We start from the raw sequence: 25658 nt of genomic DNA, 5'->3' as shown, positions 1-25658 counted from the left end.
TACACAGACTTGTGCACAAACTTTTGTATAAAGCATAAACAAAGGACTGGATAACGCTGCTGCCTGCACCAGGGAGAGTCCCAGCTCCTGCAGGAGTTACCAGGTCCTGTGCTCTGCTCGGCCCAGGCACCCATGGGCTCCGTGCAGTCAGGTGGAGCTTTGCTTGCGAGGCACTGGTGTGCAGGCAGTGGCCCTGGGCAGGAACAGGGGAGATGATTCATCCCGAAGTCCTGTTGGCATGCTTCGGGCTGCCAGCAGTGAGGGCTGCACCATCCCTTGGTTTTTGGGAGGGTTGGATGAGTTGGTGCTGCACTGCAGAGGGAGAGCTGCGCAGCACCGCAGGGCTGAGCTGAAAGAAGAGGGGAGATTTAGATTGGGTATTGCAGATGGATTCTTTACTGTGAGAGTGGTGAGGCACTGGGACAGGCTGCTCAGTGAGGCTGTGGATGCCCCCTCCCTGGAGGCTTTCAAAGCCAGGCTGGATTTTGCATTGAGCAACCTGGGCTAGTGAAGGTGTCGTTGCCTATAGCATGGGATTGGAGATGAATGATCCTAAAGGTCCCTTCCAACCCAAACCATTCTATGAGTCTGTGAAGATGCTGGGGAGACCTGATTGCAGCCTTTCAGTATCTGGAGGGGTCTGTAAGAAAGCTGCACACACACGGTGTCGTGCTGGAGGCTTGGCTCCCTGCACATTATTCTCAGTGCAGTGCGATAACGATGCTAGTTTGGAAACGAGCTGACTGTAGAACAAAGCAGATGGATGGCAGCTCAGTGACGTGACCGAGCGGTGCTGAGGCTGTTGAGTGTGAAGTGATTCCTGCTGCTGGAAGAAAGCAGAGGTGTTTCAGGGTGACCCGGGAAGGTTACCTGCAGCAGAGGAGCAGTGATTGCCCTCGGAGCACGCCGGGACACCCAGCACTGCTCCTGCTCTCCCCGGGCAGTTCGTTCCCACGCAGTCCGTTTCGTGTGTTGCTCCTGCCTGCGAACACACACCCCCTGAAAGTTGGACTCATGCATCTTAGTAAGTATTTCAGTTATGCTATTGACGTCAATGCAGTCATTAAATAGATTGCCGGCCCTCCCATCGGCAAACCTGTGCCAAAGACCTAGAGGCAGGCACATTTTAAAAGAAGAACATCAGGTTTTCTTTTAGCAATTGGAGAGAATAAGGGAAAAGTTTCTCCGAAGTCACTGTGCTTTGCGATTCTGAGGCTTCTTGATTTTCCCCTGGTGTTTTAAGCCTCCGTTTGTGTGAGGATAGTCACCCCGTTCTCTTTAACGGTCCGCTGTGTCACCGTGTGCGTAAACAACTCCAAATGAGGCCAAAGAGTGATTTTTGGTGATCAGCTCCGGCTGAAAAGTGACACCCACTTTAGGTCTCCCAGCTAGATTTATTTGTAGATCAAGTAGCAGAAGGTATCCGGGCAAACCTGCTTAGCCTTTGACTCCAGAAATTCTGCGAGGATACATTTCATGACATCTATATAAGAAAATAGCCCTGGTTTCTCCTCGGCAGGCTCTGAAGACACACAAGCCGATGGCGGCTCCATAGCAACAGATGAAAACTGTTTTCCCCGCCGCCCCACCTGTGGGTGTCACATGAAGATGCTCCACGTGCTGCTGCCATCAGGAGCCTGTCACTCGGGGCCAGCTGCCGCCCGCGCCCCGGCAGCGGCGGTGCCAGCGGGGCTCCCCGCGCTCATGCCATCCCGCTCCTGCCCGCGTCCCACCTGCCCCGGGTCAGGCGGGGGCTCCGAAGGGGCTCCGGTTGAAGACCTGGGGCTTCGTGTAGGGTGCAGGGAGTGCCTCTCCTTGGATGGGATAGCAGGTACGTCGGCAGCAATGTGTTTGTGAAGAGGAGCTGAGGAGCTGAAGCACTGCTTTCTGGATGAGGTTGGCGTTTCTTGCTGTACTCAGCACCGGTGCTGCGCTCAGCTCTGGGCCCCTCGGTCCCAGAAAGATGGCAGAGCACAGTGCTGGGGGCAGTGGCTGTGGGAGCTGTGGGGTTCACGTGGGGCAGAGGAGGCTCAGGGCTGACCTCGTGGCTCCAACAGCTCCTGGCAGGAGGTTGGGGCGAGGGGGGGTCGGCCTCTGCTCCCAGGGAACAGCGATGGGATGAGAGGTGACGGCCTCACACTGTGCCAGGCAGGGGCAGGCTGGGGGCTGCGGGACATCTCTGCTCCAGAGAGCGCTCAGCACTGCACTGCTCCCAGGGGTGGGGGTCACCGTCCCTGGGGGTGTCCCAGAGCCGTGGGGATGTGGCACTGAGGGACGTGGGCAGGTGGGGGTGAGCTGGGGGAGCTGAGAGGGCTTTTCCAGCCTGAATGGTTTTGTGGTTCTGTGATTTCACTGGTGATCCCACACTCTGCTATGTGGCATAAACCCATTAAAACAGTCATAGGTTATTAAAAGGGCTTCTCGCTGATGGATGATTTCTTTGTGAACGATCCAGGCAACTGCCAGCCCAGGGTGGCTGCGAGGAGATCTACCCAGTGGTGCTTTCATTGTGTCCCTGTGTTCACTCTGCTCTTTAAGCAGAGGTCAGGCCCCGGGAGCCCGGTGCTGCTTTACTCAGCTCCCATTCACGCGGGATTGCTTAAGGCCTCTGTGGAGACAATAAGACTTTGCCATCGCTAATCTCAGAGTTGATAAAATCAGTGTTTCTTTTGTTTTCTGTACAGAATGATAATAGCTGGTGTGGGTGCGATTTTGACATCGCAGCCTTCAATGTACTGAATCAGTTCCATATGAGTTTGAGAAATATGTACTTGGACTGTAAAAAAAAAAAAAAAAAAGAAGAAGAAGAAGAAACCAAAACAAACAAAAGCACCCAAACCAAACTTCTGGCAGGCGGAGCTGTTTGTTGGGTTGCGGGGCAGTGTGTGCATGCCTTAGCGATGAGCAGGGCTCTTCATTGTCCCACCGAGCGGAGCCCCTTCGGCTTCCATGTCATCGGCATCTCGCAGCGAGCGAGGGCTGCGACGGGCTCCTGACAGCACCCATGGCTCATCCCCCCGCAGCTCTATATAAGCTCTCCTTCCTCCCCCGGGGCTGAGCTCTGTGCTGCAGCGTTGTGTCCGGACACAGCGGGTGATGGGACGGGAGAGGCTGCGGTGCTGCGCAGGGCCGCTCCCACGGTAATGCCCCGCACCAGTCCCTGTGCCAGCAGCCGGTCCTTGGGCGGTCCCCGCACTCCCCGCGTTGTCCTGCAGGCTCTGAGCCACTTTGCTGTCCTGTTCGAAGAAGTGAGTATCTCTGGCTCTGTTGGCAGCTGGATTTCGGGTCGTGGCTGGGCAGAGGCTCCCGCTGACCGCACCACGGCGGTTCTCTGGGTGGGAGCATGGGCGGAGGGCAGGGGGTGATGGGCAGGGGGTGATGGGCACCCATTGCCCCCTGCAGGGGAATGATCTGCCCACCAGAGTTAGCTCTACACTTACAGGCTAACAACTATAGAGGTTAAGTAGGACTTTTAAAGTCAACATGTATCCTGGGTAGAGCTGAAAGAGGGAGCAGGGGATTGGTAATGCTAAAGCATGCCGTGCTTATTTATGTAAGGATAACATCCCAGTGCAGCTGGGAAAGGGTTATGCTAATCGTTAATGAAAAGTTTCAGTGTAATATTGTTTCCTCTGTGCGGAGTGTCTGCAAATGACAGCCTGAAGTGTTGTATAATCGGGATACTTTTTTGGCAGAAAGAAAACAACCGTTAATTATTTATGGTTATTAATAAAAGATGCTCGCTCGTAGTTTGCTGGAAGAGTAGGTGTGCTTACAGAGATTTACATTTTTAAGAGCGAGCTTTAAAAATCACCTAAGGAAGTCCCGATGGGATATATGTTCGCGTCCAAAGGTGTTGCTGATTGACTTGGTTGTGCGTTCAGGCATTTAATCAAAACAAAAACAAAGCAGCCATAAAAGGAGCCCACAGAATCTGGCGCCGCGTCCATTCGGCAGCTGATGTCTTTTTCTGTGCATTGAGTGCTGTGTGCGTGGCTCAGAGCCTTCCTCCACTGGTCGGGGCAGGGGTCTGGCCGAGGCTGGGCATGTGATACTGGGGTTTTGGTGTCAGGGTTTGGTGTGTACCGTGACCAGCAGCAGTGGCACTCACTGAGTGGTGAATTGAATTTCTTTAAAAGCTGTGCTGTTGGAAGCGGCTGCTCCAGGCTGAGTATCCTGCCATCAGTGTATGCCTCCAGGAGGCAATTAAACATCTGCACGTGTGAAAACTCCCCGACCCCATCTCCACACTCTGCTTAAGTCGCCGTCGTTGCATGGTGCCCAGAAGAAGGATGGCAGCCCTCCGAGGAGGTTGCTCTGCACCCATCCTCCCGTGGCCCTGACACCCCAGTGTTTAAATTCTCCTCTGAACCCTGTGTGAGGGAAGCAGAGCTCAGCACATGGGCCGTGCTGCTGTTCATGGCACGCTTTCCCTCCTCTCTTCCCAGAGCTGCTTCTGGATGAAGAGAAATCCAGACACGACTTTCCAGCCCCACCGGCGTGTTCCTGTTTTAGCGATGGTGCTTAATGGGCCGTGGTCTGCGTCCAGGTCCTACACCAACACACATGTTGGGCCTCCACCTTTGTTCGAGTCCTTTGGGCAGGGTATTTCCCGAAATTCCTGCTGCGAGAGTGCCACGAGCTGTTAGCAGCTTCCCGGGTTTCAGCTTTATTGCGTGAGGCTCTGAAGTATTTCCATCTATGTGCAGTGGGAACGTCCTACCCAGGTACGAGCCAAAAAATCTGCTGATCACACCTTATGGATGAGGAACCAGGGAAGGTGGAGACGGGAAGCGATGGTCCTCGCACCGCATTTTTCAGCAGCGGCCGCTCGTTGGGAGCCTGCCTTTGTCACACATCCAAATGTGGTCAATTTAGTGCGCTGCTAGAATGCCTTTTATTGCAAATTGCCTTAAATGGAAAGCCCCGGGCAGCTGAAAATCAGATGTTTCACAGAAATTGTGTGAATTGTGCTGAACTTATTAATGACTTCAGAGAAGTAGTGTCGGCTTGAGCGCTGAGACTTTAGCCAAGGAGAACATGAGGTGCCCCTCTTGTGCAAGAGATCCTGAAAGGTGCCACGGGGTGTGAGACTTAGAGACAAACTGCCGCAGTGATTTGCTGTAGGACAACCCATATTTGACCTTCAGTGGGGAACAGTTTGGTTTCCACGTCCATTTAATCTGATATTTTAACCGAGATCGGTAATAAGCGCGCCTTGTGTCTAGCTGACACTTTGATTTCCCTGAATTGGGTTCGAGGTGCTGAAAGAAGTATATTCCAAAGGTCTGAAGTAAATATGTTTTGAAGGTCTTAAATAATACGCCGTGATGGAGGAGGGCTGCTGCTGCCCGCAGTGACGGCGGTGACGTGGCCTGCCCTCCCACGCCTGCTGGGGCTCACCCTCCTCCTGCCCCTGGGGCAGCGTTCTGGTGGCTGGGCTCTGGCACTGCAGCCTGGTCCACACCTCAGACCACCTCTGTCCAAGTGAAGGATTTCTCCTTAATATCTGACCGAAGTGTCCCCATCTTCATAAGAGCTGTGGCCACGGCGTGATGGCCCCGGTTTGGAGGTGACGCAGAGGCACGGCAGTGCTCGGCACGTGAAGCCATTAACATGGAATATTAAAAGCTGTCAAAACAAATGATGCTGGTTCGTAGGATACCGGCATCTCCCTCTTCCTCCCCACCCTTTTACCCGTGGGACTTCATCTGTGATTTCGAACAGATTATTTTAAAAGGCCGTACGTGCGGATTGGTAAACACACAGTGCACTGAGTCACAGCCCCGAGCAGCTGCAGCCGTTGCATGGGGTAGGTCAGTGTGCGGCAGAGGGTTGAGCTCTGCTTTAAGCTACCGTGGGTCCAAAGGGTCTGAAGACTTTGGTCCGTGCTGTGGGGCATCCGTGGAGTTACAGTGTCTGGATGTGTTTGCCCTGAGTCCGTGGGTCGCAGGGCACCATCGCATAGTGGGGTGACATCAGCCCAGCAGTGAGATATCCTCATTTTCAGAAGCTGGAGGATCACAGATTAAGTAACACCTCCTTAAATTGCATGTGCTCCCGGATTGTTCAAGCAGTTTCTGCAGGTTCTGCTCTGTGACCAGCCCACGGTCTGCTCTGAGCAATCCCCGGCGTCCCAGTTGCAGATGGGCTGATAGGGCTTACTCAGAGTATCACCAAATATGACAAAACACGTCATTTTTTGCAACGTGCTGTACGCCTGAGTGGCTCCGCTCAGTGCAGAGCGGCCACATCTGTGTCTCTCACTGAGGTGATGGTCACATCCCTTGGTTTGGAGAGGCTCAATAAGGGCCCGATGTTCAAATAAGGTACATCGGTGAGGTAGACTGCTACAGTCTGTGTCTGGATGCTCTCAGCAGCCACATCCTTAGCTTTCACAGAATCACAGAGTTGTAGGGGTTGGAAGGGACCTGCAGAGCTCACCGAGTCCAACCCCCTGCCAAAGCAGCTCCCAGCCCAGGGTGCACAGCTCGGCGTCCAGGCGGGGCTGGGACGTCTGCACAGAAGGAGACCCCACCGCCTCTTTGGGTCTCCTATCAAAGACCTTAAGGAAACTGAACTGAGACACGAGGGAGGACGCTTCGATGTGAAGCTGTGACCATCTCAGAGCTGAGGGATGCGATTGAAGCGGGTACGGCGTGTTAGCAGCAGCGCGTTCTGCGTCGATGTGGTGACTTCAGCAGCCTTATTCTGACTCTCATTGTAAAAGTTCTGAACGATTTTCTTCACAAAGAGCAAAGGTTTATAATTACTTTTGTCTCTGTCTGGTGGCCGAGAGGAGCTTTTGGGGTGGATGAGGCACAGCACTTCCAGGCATCATAGCTGAGGTTCCTCTTCCATTTCCTACCTGGTGTTTGTTTCACCATGCTCTCACACAGAATGTGCAGAGCACTGCGTTTATTTCCTCCAGGTTAACCTGGTTCAAAACCTGGTTTCATGGCTACGGATGTGCACATGGATGAAAACATCTTCCATGACCTTTTTTTCCTTTTGTCAGATGAAAATCATTGTGATGCTCTCCTGCCCGGAGAGCCGCTTCCTCGTTGGGCCCGCTGTGAAACTCCACTCATGGTTTCCCAAGGAGTGTCAGAGCATCAGCAGTGCCGTGGGGGGGTTGGGAGGGCCCCTTTTGTGCTTCCTGCTGGGGGCATGGCCAGGAGCCCCACTCAGTGTGCACCATCAGTGCATGGCACGTGGCACCACAGCAGCACTTGGGTTGGCCGCCGGGAGCCCGCTCCCGCACCGGAAGCTGTCTAGCCACAACAGCACAGGATGGTGCCCCACCTAATTAAGCCTGTTGAAAGGCAGGGCTAATTAGTTTAGGTGGAGTGCCTTGTTAGCAGTGTTGCTTCCAGGATCCAAGTTGGTTTCCCTGCACGTGTGAGCTTAGCAGCCGTCTCTGTGCCAGCCCACATGCACCAAATGAGATGGTGTGCTGCGTGGTGCTGCTGAGTCCTAAGTGGGCAGCTGGGCAATGCCATAATCACATCCTTAATTTCAGTGTCTTTCTCACACTTGTGCTCTCACATGCACACCATGTGCTCAGGAAGAACACTCTTGAAATCACACCATCAGGTGTTCAACTCCCTGTGGTCCAGCCTTCCCTTGTTTAACCAGAGCGACAGCAACACAACCTGTGCTCCCCGTGGTGCACAGGAAGCTGGAATTGGGGTTTAGATCCTCTTCTTTCTTTCTGCAGCACACTGGTACTGAGGGTCATCAGCATCTCTTGGGGCTGTTCCACTGACAGAGGCTGGCTTTTGGATGGCACCGTGGCCCTTATAGGACCATGGCACATCGAGAAGGGATGAGGGTTCACATTTGTAATGGCTTTGGTAACCATGATCTGTCTTCAGAAACTCATTCAAGGTATGCATTTAGTTCCTTGCAAAATGTCATTGGGAAAACCATTTTTTGCATTCCTCCTGTTCATGCATCAGCAGCATTTCACACTTGCTTTGTTACTCTATGGAGGGGAGGTACCCTCTGATGTCGTATTGTTGTGGTTGAGGAGGGTCAACAAGGAACTGCAACTGGTCAGTAAAAGGACAGAATGCCAAACTGTGTGTTTGCTCCCCAAGGGAAGGCCGGAGCTGAGCAATCTCTCCTGTTCGTTCAAGAGGCCAAGATTAGCTCCTGCTTCTCTTGCTGTTTCTGCTTGCCCGGGTCCCTGGGCTGAGGAATTCCTGCTATGCAGGCAAATCCCATTCCCAAATTCCCCCATGATATCACTGCTAAGTGACATCTGACAGAATGCTTCCTGCATTTTGTTACTTCCATGTGGCACCATAAAAGCACTGTCACTTACCCCGCTGATTTGTGGCGGCCACGATGCGTTGTTCCCAGTGGGAGGAGGAAAGGATGCTGCAGAAACTGCCTTGAGCAGAAACAGATCCTAATCCTTCTTCAGATCTTCTTCAGCTTTCCTCCCTCGTTAGCATTTCAGATTAAATGTTTTGGTTTATCTTCAGATCAGAAATGGGCTTCTTGAAGACTTCCATTCATCTCCCTTAAGGTTTTCCTAGTGTTCACACCTCATTTTACTCCTCATTGTCATGCACAGGGCACAGTGCAGACTTTGCTCTGGGAATCCCGATCTTCCATCTTTATACTGCAGCATATTTAAAGCTGAGGTGTAGACAGCTGTTCTAGAGTTTTCTGTATCTGAACCTCGCTAGCTCAAATTAAATGTGAGAGCACTTCCTGAGTTTAACACAGGACCGTGACTTTCTGTTAGCCACTCCGTTCCAAGTACTTTCCAATGCTCTGTTTCAGCTGGAGAGATATTGGCATTATTTTTCAGGAATGAGGAATGGAGTTTCATGATAAAGCACATTCTCTCTGCAGCAACAGCCACTGAAGCTTTGATTTTTGAACCTTCTAACTGATCAACATTTGGTAAATCCACATCTTTGCAAGGCAGTGCTTTGGGACTGGTACTCCCGGTGCTCAGCATGGCTGGGATTGTCCCAGATGGATGCCTTGGTTGCCTCTTCCATGCTGTCATGCTGGGATTGTCCCAGTTGGGTGTCTCTTCCAAGAAGTGCTCTTGGCACTTGCGGTACTCTGCTGCCCAAGCCAGCAGATTGTGGAGTCTGACACCTGAGTGACTTCTCCATCTCCAAAGTGATAAACAGTGGTCGCCCTGCTCTGTATTAGTTACAAAGCAGTTCCCCAGCTGCCATTCTCCGTCAGTGGTCTGCTCAGTGAGCTGTTGCTCCGTGCGGGTCCTGGTGACCCAGTTTTCGCTCTGGGCTGCTGATCCACCCACTGCTGGTGGCTACAATCAGAGTGCTGCAGGTCCATCCAGTTCTGGCCTAACTGGCTGCATGGGTGCTCATGCTGGGACTTCCCTTGGCTTATTTCATTTTTGCCTCATGGCAGGACCTGAGGTGGGCAGGAATCACAGTTCAGTCGAGACCTGGAGTGGATGCACTGCCCAGCACCAGGGTTCACCAGCCTGCCCTGGTGAACAAAACGTGTTTGCTTGCTGCTGAGGGCTTCCAGTTACTGCTTGCTCTCAAGCCGCTGTCATTGCCATGAGATTAATTTAGCCTAACATCAGCCAGCTTAAAATGACAGGCTCATTTTGAAGACTGTGTTAGGAGCTCGGGAGCGAGCCGTCCTGTTGTGCAGGAAGATCAGGAAGCACGGCAGAAGCCGACGTGGCGAGGCAGGGAGCTTCCTAGTGGACCAAAGTGCACAAAAAGAGGGGCACAGAGCAAAAGGAAGGATGTGGTGACAATGGGAAAATGTCCCATTCCTGAGGAACGCAACAGGAATGTGGGGAGCCATGGAGCAGTCAGGCTGTCCCTGGTCACTGAGGCTGTCTGCTGGTATCCATTGATGAGTCTGTAAGGACAAGTGAATCAGGAGTGGTAGGCACAGATCTGTAGGGGCAAATTGTTTTTAAAAGCCACAGCTTGCAGCTGGATACTGGGAGAGATCTCTTTCCTCAAAGAGCGGTCAGTGCAGTTCAAGGCTGCCCAGGGGTGGGGGTCACCATCCCTGGGGGTATTCCAGAGGTGTGGGAATGTGGCACTGAGGGATGTGGGCAGTGGGCATGGGGGGTTGGGGTGGACTTGGGGATCTTGGAGGGCTTTTCCAGCCTGAATGGTTCTGTGACCTCCTGTGGTGACGGTTGTGGAGCTGCCCTGGTTGTGGGGCCATGCAGAGTTGTGGGCACTGCTTCCTTCAGCATTCCTATTTGGATGCCGTGGCAGTGTGGGGGGCTGTTGGAGGGGTCAGGGCTGGGAGGCTGCCAGCCTGAGGTGCTGATGAAAGCCCCATACCCAGCTAGTTGGCAGCTGATGGAGGGGGGAGGGGAAGTCTTGCAGTGTCCTGCAGCTATTTGGGGAAGTGCCGAGGCAGTAGCTAAGAGGTTCTGGGAAAGAGTTGCAAAGCCAATGCTGGGATAGTCATGCTCTGACGGGGGCAGGAGCAGGTGAGCTGTGGTTCTGTGATGGCAAGGTGCCTCCTGCAGCTGATGGGGGCAGGCCCCCCCAGAGGGTGGTTCAGCAGGCGGTGTGCCGAGAATAGACCAGGATCACCCTTTGGAGGTCCCAGTCACTTTCCACTGACTGTGCAGGGAGCTTAGGTGATTAACTTTTAGCTGTCTAAAGATAGTTCAGATGAACCCCCCACCCCAGTGACATTTCTCCGGGCTAATATTACTGCTTATCAGTGTTGCTCGAGTTACATTGCAGCTGGCCCGGTGGCCGGCCGGTGATTGCATCGCCTGTTGACTCAGAAACATCACTGCTACTATGGCACTGGGTGGCTGCAGCCAACTCCTGCACTGCAGCCATGTGAGCCATGGGCATTCCTCCCATCACTGGGAGATGAGCAGTGCCTTTGGTCCTCTGTGGGCCCACTGTGGCTTGGGGATGGAGCTGGTTTGATCTCCACCATCCTGTGTGGTTTCAAACTGTGTGGTTTCTCATGGTTCTGAGGGACATGGTCAGCAGGCACGGTGGGGATGGGCTGGGGTTGGACCTGGTGCTCTTAGAGGGCTTTTCCAACCCAGCAATTCTATGGTTCTCCCTTCTGTGCAGATTTCCACAGCTCCATGTCATCCTGCGGGAGGCCTCTGCTGCCCGCAGCCCTGGGCTGATTGTGGGCATCCTCAGCCCTTCTGCAGCTGAGTTCCCTGAGCAGCTCTTCTGGGTATCCCCATCGTGTGTCCCAGGAAGGACCTGTCTTTAATTAGAGCCTCTTATCATGGCTCTGAAATGGAGCGCGGTGCCAGAGCCGTCAGCAGTGTCACGTAAGAGTTTATTTCTGTTGCTTTGAAAAGGCAAAACTTGAAAGTGCCACCGGAGCCTTGGCCTTGTTTTTCCTGAGGTTGGAGCGCATCTCAAACCCTCTCCCTGACAACTGCAGCACCGGGAGCGTTACTCCTGGCAGCGGCACCTCACTCGTTTCCTGTCCTTCTTCGCCATCAGCAGTAGAAAGCTTTCACTTTGGTGTTGTTTTTGGGGTTGTTTTTTTTTTTCTCTCTCTTCCTCCATCCTCTCTGAATACAGCCTCCTTCATTTCAGCTGTGGAGGGGCCTGTGCATGGAGGCTCTTCCCATAGCTGGGTGTCCATCGGTGCCACCTCCACCTCCATGGCATCCTCGGGTGAGGCTTTGCCAGCTGAGCACATCCTGTCTGCCTGCAGGCCTTCACCCCCACCTCCATCACTGCCAGCCATGTGCCGGGTGACAGCACGGCGTCCTGCTGCTTCCACTCCCCCTCCATCACAGCCAGGGGCAACCACGGGGCTGAGAAACGTGAGAGGGGACAGCTGGGGCTACGGGCAGAGCTGCTGTCCCAAAATACGTTCCGGAAGGGGGAGAATGGCAGGCGCGTCCATTTGTTCATGACTTGCCCAAGAGGACTGGCTCCACCTGTTCCACAGGTGCTGGGGCTTTGTGCCTCTCTTGCACATCTGCACTTATCTCTGCAAAAGATATAATTAGTTTCATTGCACACGATGAAATGTTGAAGGGGGGGGGGGGGATAGTGAATGGAGATACACTGCTGTTCCCATGATTTTAGATAACTCGGTGACTCCAGCCCTGCGGTGTCAGGGACCCGGAGGTGGGATGCTGCCTGTGCATTGCTGGCTTGTCTTTTGGAGGTCTTGCTGCTCTCCTTTGGTGCTCGAGAAAACGTTGACAGTCTGGCCCTTGGTCAACACCTCGAACATGGGAAGGTGTACGAGGTCCTACGGGGATACGGGCTTTATCAATCGGTAGCATGGGGCTAGGAGGCTCAGGCACGAAGTGCATCACCGCAGTTGTGCTCTGTTCCTTTTATTTCATTTCCTGTGGATTTTCAAACCCATCTCCCAAACAATTTTCTCAGATCTGCTTGCAGGATCTGTTGGAACAATGGCTTCATTCAAGGAAACGGCTCCCTGCTCATGGGCAGCCGTGAGCGCGCTAACAGGATACATTAAACAAATAAATCATCGAGTGTCAGTTATTCGCTCGGCATTGTTGAGGATAAATATGTAAACATGTCCGCACGATCTGTAAACAACCGCAGAAGCATTCTGCAGGGCGGGCAGCTGGCAGCCCGAGCACGGCTGTGCTGCAGCAGGTCCCGGCCTGTCGCTGCTGGTGAGCCTGTTCTGCTGAGCACGCGCTCTGCCCGCGGCTGCAGGTGATGCTCGGCTGCTAGGAGTTGTCTCGGGGCACGTAACGAACCTGGCTTCCCCAGCGTGCCGTGGGCATGTTCTCCTGTTGGAAGGGGATTGGAGGAGCACTGCTGGTGATCTGCGTCTGGTTGACTTGTCTGAGCCGTGACTGCCCGTGCACCTTGTTCCATCACCGGGTCCACCATGCTGTCCTTTTCTCTTTTTTCGTTTCCTTTTCCTTTATTTTTCTTCCATCTTCTTTTTTCTTTCTTCTTCTTTTTCTTCCCCTTTCCCTTTTGCCCTTTTTCTTTTCCCTTTTCCCTTTTTCCTATTCCTTTTTCCTTTCCCTTTTTCCTTTTCTTCCTTTCCCTTTTTCCCTTACCCCTTTTCCTTTTTCCATTACCCCTTTTCCTTTCCCTTTCCCCCTTTTCCTTTTCTCCCTTACCCCTTTTCCTTTCCCTTTTTCCTTTTTCTATGACCCCTTTTCCCTTACTTCTTTCCCATTTTCCTGTTCTCCCTTTCCCTTTTTCCTTTTTCCCTTACCCCTTTTCCTTTCCTTTTCCATTTTTTATTTTTCCCTTACCACTTTTCCTTTCCATTTCCCTTTTTCTCCCTTTCCCTTTTTCTCTTCCCTTTTCCCTGTCCCCTTTCCTCTTCTCCCTGACCTGTACCAGCACACCCAGGGGGCTCAGCTGCAGTGCAGGTGAGTTCAGCTGGTTCAGTTTTGTGGCTCAGACTCAAGTGAGGATCCCACAGAGAGCGCTTCCACCAGGGCAGTGTCTTCCAACCACGCTGATATCCCAGGATGTTGCCTGCTCAGGTGTGAGCTCTTATTCGTGAGCAGTTGAAGGCTGAGCATAAATGAAGCCTTCAGTAAACACGGGTGCTGTCCACAGTGCTCACCAGTAATGATCTGTCATTCAGACGATTAACCAGAGGATCTGCCATCTCATCTCATTGTCTGTAACAATGATGGCACTGACAGCAATGGATAATGGATATAATGTTATGTAATTAAAAATGGGCTGCGTGAAGATCCTCTCCTGAGTTCCAGGTGATACTTACGATGCGTATTAAGAGTTTTTAAGGAACATCTGCAGCCAAATAAGCTTGCTTTGTTTTTTTTCTAAGCCATTTGAAGTGTCAGTAAATAATCAGAATATTCCCCAGCCTGAAGCCCCTGGCACAGCACTTCTGTCCTCAGCCTTTCTCACCTCCACTGCCAAAAGTTACTTTGGCATGTTTTCCACGTGGAAAAAATTTGTTGATGGTGACTCTCAGCTTCTTGTACGTCTTAGTTCTCCACGTAGGTCAGCAAGTGAGGCTGCAGTCCATCAGAAACAACTGTTTGCAACTGAGATGCAAACAGAAGAGGCGGCGAATAGAACCAGAAGTGTGGTGGTTGCAGAACAACTGCAGCAGTCAATCGATGGCATCAAGATGTGTTAAAATCGAAGAGCCTTCAAAATGCCTCTTGAAAAGCATTGCCCCCTGTAGAGGCCTGGCAGTGTGCTGTGCCCTGCTGCCCAGCCCCAGTACCACAAGTGTGCAGCAGGGCTGGGTCTCCCCTCGATGCCTGGGAAAACTGGCAGGAATGGAAGAAATAACCATTACAATATGGGGGAAATGCTCTGGGGCTGACAGCTGTGGGACCTTCACGTGGGGGTCTTCACCCTCATCCATGCAATCACAGCCAGCTCTGTCCCAGCTGCTCCATACGTAGTCACAGTGGTGCTGAGCTGGGGCTCTGGGTGCAGCAGGACAGGGATAAACGCACCGACACCGGGAGGGACACATGGTCAGAACCTTGTGTCAGAAACCTCACTGACGTGGGAAAGTGAGCGAAACACCTCCCCATCCCTGGAGGGGCTCAAGGCCAGGCTGGATGTGGCTCTGGGCAGCCTGCTCTAGTGCTTGGTGACCCTGCCCACGGCAGGGGGTTGAAACTGATGATCTTTGAGGTGCTTTTCAACCCAGGCCATCCTATGATATAAAAAGGTTGAGATGAGTCACAACCAAAACCTGCAGAGGACTGAGGAGCCCGGGGATGGTGATAGAGCTGTGCCAGGGCTGTGGCCCCATGGTGATGGGGACATCTGTCCCTGGGCACAGGCCCGGGGGGATGGGGGGTGACAATGCGCCCAAACCCCCGGCTCTGTTCAGCTGAGTTCTGAAAATCAGAGCTGGCAGCAGTGCCCTTCGCACAGAAACACACACACTTTGGTGCTGCTCCTTGCTGAGCAGCAGCAGCACTCAGCAGGATTTCCCTGCAGCCCCGACCCGTGGCATGGGGTCACAGCCCCGCCGGGCTCTCCTCCTCCTGTCCCCTCTCAGCCTCAGCTGTGGCTCTGTGTGCTTTGAAATCCCCGCTCAGCACACTGCAGCTCATTATTTAAACATCTGGGCAGCCCCAGTTTAGTTTGCCCGGTGAGGAGATTTTTCTTTTCCTACTCCTGAAAGAATGATGTGGTCTCTGATACTTTTATCAGTGCAGTTTCCTATTGGAAGAAATTCGAGCCCTTCCAGCTCCACTAATTTTCATGATAAAGTGGTTGATAGAGGGAACAGTGGGCAGTTAGAAGGGGGAATTTGCTCAAGTGCTGTTAGTTTTGGCTGCGTGTACCTGCTTTGTTGTGGGGCTGGGGTCTGCACTCCCGTGGGGCAGCTGCACACACAGCATGTGTGCTGTACAGCTCATCCCGAGCGTCTATGGTGGCGATCCTGCCCTCTGATGTCACTGTTACCTGCTCAGCCTGTGCCATCAGAAACGCTGAACTCATTAACTTTGACAGATTTATGGGGTAAGCGTATGTCGTTGGTATTATGAGAAGCAGTTACATTCATCGGGAGATTTTATGATTCACCGTATCCGCTTATGTAAACCTTAACTTGGACTGCAAGAGCCTCTCGGGAGCACGTTGTCCCGCTGGCAGGGACATCTGAGCCCGGTGGGGCAGTGGGCAGGGGATGGGGGGAGCAGGACTGGGGGGTTGGGAACCAACACAGAGCAGCTGGGGCCAGCGGGGTGCAGGAACAGAGGTTGGAAGAGATGGGGGCAGAGCTGGTGGGGTTGGGGAGCAGGGCTGGTAGAGTTAGGGGAGCAGGGTGGGTAGTGTTGGGGAGCAGGGCTGGTAGAGTTAGGGGAGCGGGACTGGTAGAGATGGGGGAGCAGGGCTGGTAGGATTGGGGAGTCTGGTAGAGTTGGGGAGTGGGATGGCAGGGTTGGATACACAGGCTTCTGGGGTGCATGGGTGGATGGTACTGGACAGGCTGACTGAAGGTGATAGTCGGGGCTTACAGGGTTGGGGAACAGGACCAGGAGAGTTGGGGAGCAGGAGCAGATGAAGTCGGGGAGCAGACCTGGACGGTTGGGAGCAGGGCTGGGGATCGGGAGCGGATGACATTGGAAGGTAGGGTGAGATGGAGTCGGGAGGCAGGACACGACACACTAGGGACTGGAGGGACGGGATCAGCTGGAGTCAGGGATCGGGACCACGTGAAGTTGGGGAGCGGGAGAAAGCGACGGCGGGGGAGCAGAGCTGGCGAGCAGACGTAGTCGGGGAACGGGGCTGGGGGGCAGGAGCGGCCGAGGCCGGGGCAGGCCGGGTGCCAGCGGGGCGGGCAGCGCCCGGGGCGAGCAGAGCCGGGCCGTCCCCGCGGGGCGCGGATCGGGGCGGGCCGGGGCGGGCGGGGCGGAGGCCCGGGGCCGGGCGGCAGCGGCGGGCGGGGATTTGCGGGCGGAGGAGCGCGGCGGCCGCATGATGAGGGAGCGGAGCGGCACCTCCGGCAGCGCGGCGGGCGGCTCGGGCGGCCCCGGCATGGAGAGCCTGCCGCCGCGGCAGCCCGACTACATGTCCGTGTGCCTGTTCGCAGAGGAGCCCTACCAGAAGCTGGCCATGGAGACGCTGGAGGAGCTCGACTGGTGCCTGGACCAGCTGGAGACCATCCAGACGTACCGCTCCGTCAGCGAGATGGCCTCCAACAAGGTGAGCCGCGGGACGGGGCCGCCCGTAAGCCGTCCTCACGGCGGGAGTTAACGGCCCCGCGTGCCGTTACGAGCGTTAAGCCGGTTCGTCCTTCGGGAAGGGTTTGCTTCTGGTTCTCGTGTGTGTCCGCTCGCCGCCCCCTTCCCATCCCTCGCTCCTCAGCACAAAGGGCTCCGGGGCCGGGGAGCGGATGCAGAGCGCTGCGGGATGCGCTGCAGCTCCGCGGCGGCGTCGGGGAACGGGAGCGCGGCGCGACGTCTGCTCGGGGCTTTCTCAAGTCCCCTTTGGCGGTGCCTTTGCTTTCCCTGCCTTCCCCTGCCCGCACCCGAGCCGTGCCCCTCCTCCCCCCCGGCCCCGAAGTGATCCCCGCTTCCCGGAGCCGTGCGGTCACCGCAGCGGACGCGGCCGAGTCGCTCCGTCTGTGCTGCTGCACCCGCACTGACAGCCCCCGGCTGTGGCCGGACCCGGTCCGGAGCTGCACGGCGTTTTGCTTTTTTTTATTATTATTATTCCTTTTTCAATTTTTTTTTTCCTAATTGGAAATTAATGATAGCAGATCCGCTGAATCACAAGCTGATTTTATGGAAAAGTTGAGCAAACGAATCCCGTGTTGCTTCAGCTTCCTCCTCTGGTCACGACTGCTGCGACGTGCAGGGGCAAAGGAAGCAATAAAAGTTTTATAGATGGGGCTTTCGAGTGAGGAATATGGGATTATTTTTTTTTTTTTTTGGAGTTGGTGGGAGTGAAACTGGGCTGGAGGCTGCGGGAGGGGCCGGGCTGCGGGGCGAGCCGTGCCCGAGGCCATGTCCCAGGGTGGGGGTGTCAGTGCCCTTCTGTTGGAGACATTTTGTCTTCGCTGAGTGCCACCTCTGGCTTGGTGAAGGCGGAAGGCTGTGGTCACCGACTGGAGTCATTAAGAGCTGTGATCTATCCACGTGGGCCGAGCAAAACCATTCCCAAAACTTTGTCCTTTCATAATAAAGTTTCCAAAGTGCCCTTGCTTTTCGCTCAGTCCAGGACCGCCGTCTGTGAAAGAGAGCCCTGTGCCCCGCTCTCCCCGTGGGCCACCATGGGTCATTGCGTGGCTCCGGGGCTGAGCACGGTGCGGGGCCGGCAGCCACCCCACGAGGGGTCACCTCTTTGTGCGACCCCGGCGAGCAGCAAAACAGCCCGCACGTTTTCAAAACAGGATGCTGGGGCTCCGCGGCATTAAAGCAAAACGGAAAGAGAACCAGGCGAGATAGGAAGAAAGCGACTGAGGCGCAGCGTGCGGCCGGGGCCGCGCGGAGCCAACAGCGAGCGATGTGCTGACCTCCGCACCGCCGCGACCTGGCCCCGAGCCACGCCGGCCCGGCGACGTCACCGAGCGCGATAGTAGGCACGGCACAGCTGTTGCAAGTGTGACTCGAATTTCCTGTCTCCTTCCTGACAGACGTAGTTTAGAAAACCCAGAGTTGCAACAACAGCGGGAGGAGAGGGAGGACCTCCGCGGATGTGTTCTCAGAAGGGAAACGGAGGGCAGGATGCGTCCCGGCTGCTGCGGGCACCCATGGGTGTCAGAAGGCAGCGCTTAGAGCGTGTGCGTGTGCTTTTCTAAGACGTGAGTTCGTGGCAGGAGAAGCGAGGAAATGAGCGGTGAATGGTGCCCGGAGTGAGCGAGCCCGTTGCTCCGACCCACGTGGGACGTCGATGGGACCCTGCGCTGTGAGTGGGAATTGGGCAGGAGCTGTGTTGGCCGTGTGCGTCCCCGGGGCCGATGGGGGCTGCGGGGCAGCCCCGTGCCCTGCCCGCCGTCCTGTTTTCCAGTAGTTAGCACACAGAGCTTTCTGCATCAGGGAAAAACTACCTGGAAAAGCACCGGGTTGCAGGGAACGCAGCCAACACGAGGGGAATTTCCTCTCCCAGCATCAGGCTGATCCTCAGCTGCCAGCAGGGCACGGCACCGCAGCGAAACAAAACCGCCTTCAGGGCTCCGTGGGGCACAGCACTGCTGTGGAAGCAGAGCACGCATTCATACTATTATAATGTCTATCTGTATATTCATTTTTCTTTCCCCGTGTTTATCCCCCTGCCCAGCTCCCAGCCTGCACAGTGCGGTCCCAGGAGGACCTGAAGCCATCCTGACAGAGGGAGCTTCTCTCTGTGCTGCACTGTGTCTGCTCCCCCATCCAGGGGATCATGCCCAGTGCACCCATCCCCTGCATAGCAATGAGGGGAAGAATTTCCCAGCAGCAGCACTGGGCCTGGCAGCACCTGGGTCATTGTGGGGCCTCAATATCCTATAGCATATACCGGCAGCACATGTGGCATGGATCTGCACCTAAGAGCACCCTGCCATGTCCTGAAGGCACAGCAGGCTTCCTGGGAGCTATTGGCAGTGAGCAGATGGGCACATTGCCTGATCTGTAGCCTGGGGAATGTTCTGGTTCTGAGTAGTCAGAGGCGTTGTCTCCAGGTGCCTTCCTCGTGTTCTCATTGCTTCAGGATCCCGTTTCCAGTTGGACTCAATGATCTTTATGGGTCCCGTCCAACCTTGGATGTGCTGTGTTTCTCAGGGGGACCCTTCCCCTGCATGGCTGCACAGTGCCCAGTGAATCGCCTGAATTGCCTTCAGCCCAGCAGTGCTGGCTGTCACAGCAGCCCTGTGCCACCGAGTGCCCCCCAACCTGACCCCAGGCCGGGCCGCTCTCCCTGGATCCGCTGAGATAAACACAGCCCGCTGCGTTCTGCTTGTGTTTCAAAGGGCAGAGGAGAGCAAAGGCCGCACCTCACTGTCTTGGATCAGCATCTGGGTGCTGGTGTAACCCCAGCAGAGCCCCCTGGGGCCACTGCCAGCACCCTATGTGCTGTGTGGCACAGCCTCTGCTCCACGTGCCGTGCTCCTGCAGGTCTCAGCCCCAAAGCGCATCCCCTCGGTACGTGCTGTCTCCCCAGAGCGGTGCCAAGCTGTTTAGTCTTCGGGTCGCTCTGCTGTAACTTCCTTTGTTTAATATCCTTTCAAGCAGCCGAGCATCTCACAAAGAGGAGTTTGTCGGCTTGCGCTGCAGCCAGCGAGACAAAGAGACTTCCACGTCTCCTGTTTTTACAAGCCGGGATGAATCACCCGGCACCGCGTGCCGGTATTCCCCTCGCCTGGGGACGAGCGTTGCGGAAACTGGCAGGGCAGGGGATGGCAGCGCCCGCTGGGACGGTGGCAGCATCCCGAGCCCGCGCTGCCGGCCCCAGCAGCTCTGGTTCTGCAGTGCTGTGCTTCCCTGAGAGCTGCAGTGGGAGCTGAGGTCGCAGCATCCGCTCCGTCTTTCCATTATTGGGTGGTGGTTATTGGTGCTGAGGGCCTTCGAGAGGAGCGGGCACTGTGTCTCTAGGGGGACGCCTGAGTGCAGTAAACACGAGGTTTTGGTGATGGAAGAGCAGGAACCCACTGAGCACTGTGAGCCCCCGAGTTGGGCGTGTTGGGGGCTCAGCTCCCATTGCTTCCATGCCTGGGCTTGCAGGTTAGCTGCCCCTGTCCATCCTCATCCTCCCCCCTTTCTCTTTGGCCTCTGCAATAAGTCACACTGGTTATATAAAATACATCATGGCAGCGGGGAGGAACGGTGGGCCACGCATAGGCTCATTTGGCAGTCTGCTGCTTTGGTCTGCGGGCCATCCATTTCCACATACCTAGGTTTAAAATGGTTCAAATAATAAAGATATATATTCAAATAATATATATATATAATTGAGAGCTGTATTTCGCTCCAACCCATCTTCCCAAGAGCCACCATCTGTCAGGACACAGCGGTGCCCAGGGCTTCCTAGCTCATCCTTTAGCGTTTTCTGCTTGTATTTGGCTGTTAAAGTTGTGCATTCTCAGACTTCTACGTTATAACACATTAGGGTGGGGCTTAAATAAATAATAGCTCCGAGGCAGGTTCAACATGAATCACGATGTGAGGGCAGGAGGGAGGTGACTAACAGTTCGCAGCAGTGACCTCGGGAGCGAGGCGAGGACGTCGGAGGCAGTGGAGGGGCACTGCTTGTTGTGGGTCGTGCTGCCGAGGGGCACAAGTGGGGTTTCATCCCACAGCATCCCACATCCCAGCCCTGGTGCTGCAGACCAGGGATATGAAACGGGTGAGGTTGGAAGGGACCGCTTGGGGTCATCCAGTCCATCATCTGTAGGGACGTGGGCAGTGGGGAGGTGGGATGGGTTGGGGTTGGGCTTGGTGATCTGAGAGGTCTTTTCCAACCTTGCAGATTCTGTGATTTCATGCTCTTGCCACAGCCCAAACCCCAAACTCGTCGTTTTTCACCCAGGTGCTGAACCAGTGCTTGCAGGGAGCGTCGTGGTGAGCAGGATATCTTCACTAAGTGAAACTTAATTGGGAGAACTTGTGTTACTGAAGCCAAAACACACTGTGGAGGTGCGCTGGTCTGAGAGCTCCCAGAGGCAGAGATTTCCCTGATGAAAGCCTTTGCTCCGTGTTTAAAGCAAACAAATGAGGGGTGCTTCACCTTGCTGCTGTTCCAGCACAGCTGGGCAAGCGCGGCGTAAAACCCACTGCAACCCATTTCCCTATCTGCGCGTGAGAAGGAGCTCTCATTTGAATGCATTTACATTCATGAACGTGTCAGGTACAGCTCCTTGGCATTAGGTTCATCTTCATGGGGTGAGGTTGTCCCCACACGGCGGCACAGAGCTCGGGTCCAGCTCCGCGTTGCTCTGAGCATCTCTGGAAAGTCATCTCGGGGCACAAAGCGATTTGAATTTTCCAAAGCCTGTTCTCCTACTCAGGTAAAACCCCTGCTGGATTTGCCTAAGTGATGACTGCGGAGCCTGGCTCAAATTTAAATTAAATTTAAATCGCTGCTTCGTACGATTAACGAAATCTCGGTTTTAATTGCGTTGCTCTCTCGTTCAGCGATAAAGGCCCTTCCCTCCCGGTGCTGCTCAGGCTGGGGATGGGGTGCAGGTGCACTCTGTCCCCTCTCTGCAGGCTGTCCCCCACAGGCAGGATGTCCCTGCAGACCCCACAGGCACGTGGGACACGGTGCCGACCCATCTCTGCCTGTATGGCAGACGGGGCCGGGAGCTCCGCTGCTTTGTGGGCTGCTCTTACAGAGCTGCTCAGCTTCCTCCGGCACTTGAGGCTTCGTCCGTGTGGTTTGCATGGGTGGGACTGACAGAAGATTCTGGTCAGAGATGCGCAGGCTGCTGGAGTGCTATCTGCTCCCACGGCCGCAGATGTTGTCAGCTGCATCTGCGCTTTCTTTAATCAAGTTCGTGTCAACAAACAGGCTGCAGCAGCTTTTAATTTTGCTGGTGCTTCCTCGCCCCTGGCCTTCAGCTCGGGCTGCTCCTCCTCGGCTCTTCCTCAGTTTTCTTTCGCAGTTAGCACACGACAGACAATTTTTTGGACTGGTAGGAACAATTTTGCAGAAGTGGGTTTGCTCGTTCCTGGTTCTATTGGCTGTCCACTTGGTAGGTGGAGGGGAAAGGCAGAATAGGGCTGAAGCCGTGGTGCTGGGCTTGGGAGAAGGGATGCTGGTGCCTTCTGGGGGGGTTTCTGGGGAGGGTGTTAACAGAGAATGCAGTCACATAGTGTGGAGACTTGGGGTATGGCTGTGTGTGTTCCTTGGCTTAAGGAGACCTGTTAAGAAGGAGAGCACTTCATAGCATCCCAGAATCCCATATGGTTGGCTTTGAAGGACCTTAAGCATCACAGCACCGTGGAAGCCCAGAATAGCTGGGTTGGAAAGGACCCCAAAGCCCCCCACCCCACCCCTGGGCTGGGTACTCCCAGCAGCTGAGGCTGCCCAGGGCCCACCCACAGCCTCAGGCACTGCCAGGGAGGGAGCACCCCCAGCTCTGGAGCTGCAGGTTGGGTCCATCCGCAGCACCACTGCCCAGGACACACCACAGTGGCTATCTGCCATACGTTGTGTCAGTCGGAACCAATGCTGGTCCCAAGCAGGGATTCACGCCATTCCTGGTGCCAAGCAGGACGTCACGGGGAGCCCCGGTGTGCTGACTGGCTGCAGGTTGGGGGGGTTCCTGGCTCCCCAGTTCCCCCCCCCCGTCCCTACAGCCAGAGGTTTGGCATTGGCTCCAGCAGCGCTTGGTGCAGAGTCCTGCAGAGAGCTTTTCCTTCCGAAGGTTTTAATGCAATCTGCATATTGCAAGTCTCATTTGTCTGGAAATGAGCTGGAAAGGTCCCGGTGCTTCCCGGGTGCTCAGGTTCCACCCTGTCCCCACATTGTGTAAGTGTGTGCCACCCCGGGGGGGGGGGGTCCACTGCTCCCAGGCAATGCTGAGCTCCACACAGCAAACCCGAATGTTGTGCTGTCTGCATCAGATAGATGGTACTGCTTTCATGAGCAGCCGCATGCTGATTTGTGGCAACGTGCTATTTATTTATCAACATTTAGGCTGCGGATTTTGAAATTATCCTAATAGCACAAAGCCAACAAGTTGGTCGTGACGTTGCTCCTTTAAAGCCTCCCTTTGAACGCCTCTATAAATCAACTCCCCTTTGATGTGAAGTGGGAGATTTCATAACCGTGTGTTTACTTTTGGGTTTAGAAAACAAGCTGAAGGGAAAACAAAATGAAGGGGGGGAGGAGGGGGGGAACAACAAAAAACAAATAGCACTTTGTATCTCATTAAAAACAGTTTCTAGCGCGTTAGAAGCTATATTGTTTTAGGAAACGAGGGCTAGGAAGAGCTGCAGATCCTTTCAGTGGGTGAGTGTTGGCTGCAACCATTGCTCCCTTCTTCAGGCACCGGCGTGTGGAGGTGCTGCTGGCGCGGGGTCTCGGCGGTGCCCCCCGCATTCGGGCCGAGCAGGCGTGGAAATCAAAGGCTTTTGCTGCCCTCGTGGCACAGCTCCTTTTGTCGGAGGGATTTCCAGGCGCGGGGGATGCGAGGTTTGCGTCAGAAGGGTGGGACGCCGGGAACGGGGTTTGTAAACACTTGGAGATGTGCAGTGAGATTCCTCCATCAAAGTGCGGGGTGGGACGCGCTCCCCGGGCTGCAGCCCCGCAGCACCTTCGCAGTGCTTTTATCTTGCATTTACCCTCCTGCAAAGGGCTGCAGCTCTCTTACCGGCTTTAAATGAGGGCTCCTGGCCTCGGGGAGCCTCAGCTGGCTCACGCTGACTTCAAAGGGCTGACATCAGCAGCGGGCACGTCCTGCTGCCTTGTGCTGTCCTCCTGCTGCCTTGTGCTGTCCTCCTGCCTTGTCCTGGCTGTGCAGCACCAGGAGCACTGCTGTGCTGTGCTGTGTGCTGTTCTGTGAGGGGCACGGGGCTGCTGCTGGGGCTGCAAGGTGAGGCTCAGGCTGGGTGTGCATCTGGAGGACTCTGCCTGCCCTGCGTACAGCAGTGGGAAGCTGGAGGCAGCACGTGAAGAATGGTCGCTGCTATAATCAAAGGGTGATCAGATTTCTGGAGGCCTCATTTGGTTCAGGTGGCTCCTGCTGTTACTTCAGAGCATGTGGAACAGGAAAAGTGCCTGCGGGAGGATGGTGTTTTCACAGACATCACTGCAGCTGGCTCTGTCACCAGCGCAGGGCCATGCGTGCCCAATGGGTCAGGGTCAGAGCTGGGGCAGAGGGAATCATGGAATCACTGAGGTTGGAAAAAGACCTCTGAGATCACCAGGTCCAGCCACCAGCCCGTCCCCACCATGCCCACCGACCACATCCCTAAATGGTAGGGAGCCCCAGGCCCACTTCCCAATTTTGCCTTTGTTCCCCTAAGGGCAGGAGCCCTGTGCCAGCTGCACATCCCCTCCCTGTGCAGGTGCATGCTGGAGCGTGTTCTGCAGCCGTGCCCAAGCTCTCCAAGCGTGCTAGATTCATTCCCAAAGAAGCAAGGCTGCTGCTTGCTCCGTGGCAGAGAGGTTGGCATCCCTCAGTGCTGGCGACCTGCTCTTCCTTTGCAGGCAGATTGACTCAACAAAGGAATCGGTGCAGAGGGTTTCACCTGCCATCAGTCTGCAGGCGTAGTTTTTCACGGCTTTGAGTAACTCCTGCTTTTGCGTGCCCATGTCTCTCAGATGGCAAATTGCACCAAACCCTGTGAAGCACGAGGGTGACTGCATGGAAAATCCATCTGGTGCAAAGTTGGTTGTGTGATCGTTTGGTCATGGTGCTGTTCTTGCAAAAAAAAACCAACTGTCTGGAGGAGTCCCGGCCCTGGAGGTGCCCGAGCTGGATGGGCATAGAGGTTCCTTCCAATCCCACCATCCTATGGCTGTGTGGTTCTGAGTCCTGCAGCACGTGCTTGCCATTGGGGTGGGAGGGTTCCCATATGCCTGACTGGGCTTGTGACCCCAGCAACATGACAGTGGGAGAACAGCAGGCTCAACACCATGTCCCAGCAGCACCATCCCAGCCTGTTTTTGTGGGTTTTGTCCACCCTGAGTCTATGGGCAACAAATGAGAGGTGGCATTGGCTGCCCACCACTGTCCCTGTGTGCTGGAGGAGTGGGAGAAGAACCTCCCTGACTCCATCACAGAGTTACAGAGAAGATGGTTGTCCTAGGCACGTGAGAGATGGGAGCTTGGGGTCAAGGCTGTGCCACCCTCATCTGTATATTGTTATTGCCAAGGGGAGCATGTGCAATGCAGGAGTCCCACTCAGATGGTGCTAAGGTACTGTAGGATGCAAGGCTGGGCGCTGGCCATGCTGCGTTTTGCAGCCATATTTAACATGGAAAACACAGCTCAGAATGCAAGAAATGCTGTTTTTTTTTCTGATAAGAAGCCAGGATAGATGCTGGCGTGTGCCAGAACCACCCCGAGCTGCTGTGGCTCAGGGCAAAAGGCAGTAAAGGCCCCTGCAGAGCTCCGTGGCGGGCAGTGATGTTTCTGCCATCAGGGATGCCATGCTGCGACCGGTGCTGTGCAGCAGTGCCCGGGCTGGGTTGATCACAGCAGTGTAATGATAAATCACAGGATTTGGGTTGGGGAGGTGTCTTAGCAGGAGAGAGGGGATTTATTAAAATCTCGCATTGTGATTGCGCAGTGAAATTGCAGATACC

At 54.9% G+C, this 25658-nt stretch overlaps 1 protein-coding gene across 4 annotated transcripts in view; it reads left to right on the top strand.

Annotated features, from left to right (window-relative positions):
- Nucleotides 1-25658, top strand: part of PDE4B (phosphodiesterase 4B) — a 116778-nt gene that overhangs the window by 81043 nt on the left and 10077 nt on the right. For 2 of the 4 annotated variants that reach the window (XM_065737350.1, XM_065737358.1), the window contains one exon: nucleotides 16519-16631. In XM_065737350.1, coding sequence (XP_065593422.1) covers nucleotides 16519-16631 — 113 coding nt within the window. Of the gene's footprint in view, nucleotides 1-1519; nucleotides 1832-15713; nucleotides 16056-16518; nucleotides 16632-25658 lie in introns of those variants that run through there. The other 2 variants (XM_065737341.1, XM_065737367.1) reach the window with 2 other exon arrangements.

Source organism: Cyrtonyx montezumae, unplaced genomic scaffold (genome assembly GCF_038088225.1).
Source record: "Cyrtonyx montezumae isolate F1298 unplaced genomic scaffold, pur_monq_1.0 scaffold_1, whole genome shotgun sequence".
Lineage (NCBI taxonomy): Eukaryota > Metazoa > Chordata > Aves > Galliformes > Odontophoridae > Cyrtonyx > Cyrtonyx montezumae.
The sequence above is the reverse complement of the archived record's forward strand: the minus strand, read 5'-3'. Positions and strand labels throughout refer to the sequence as shown.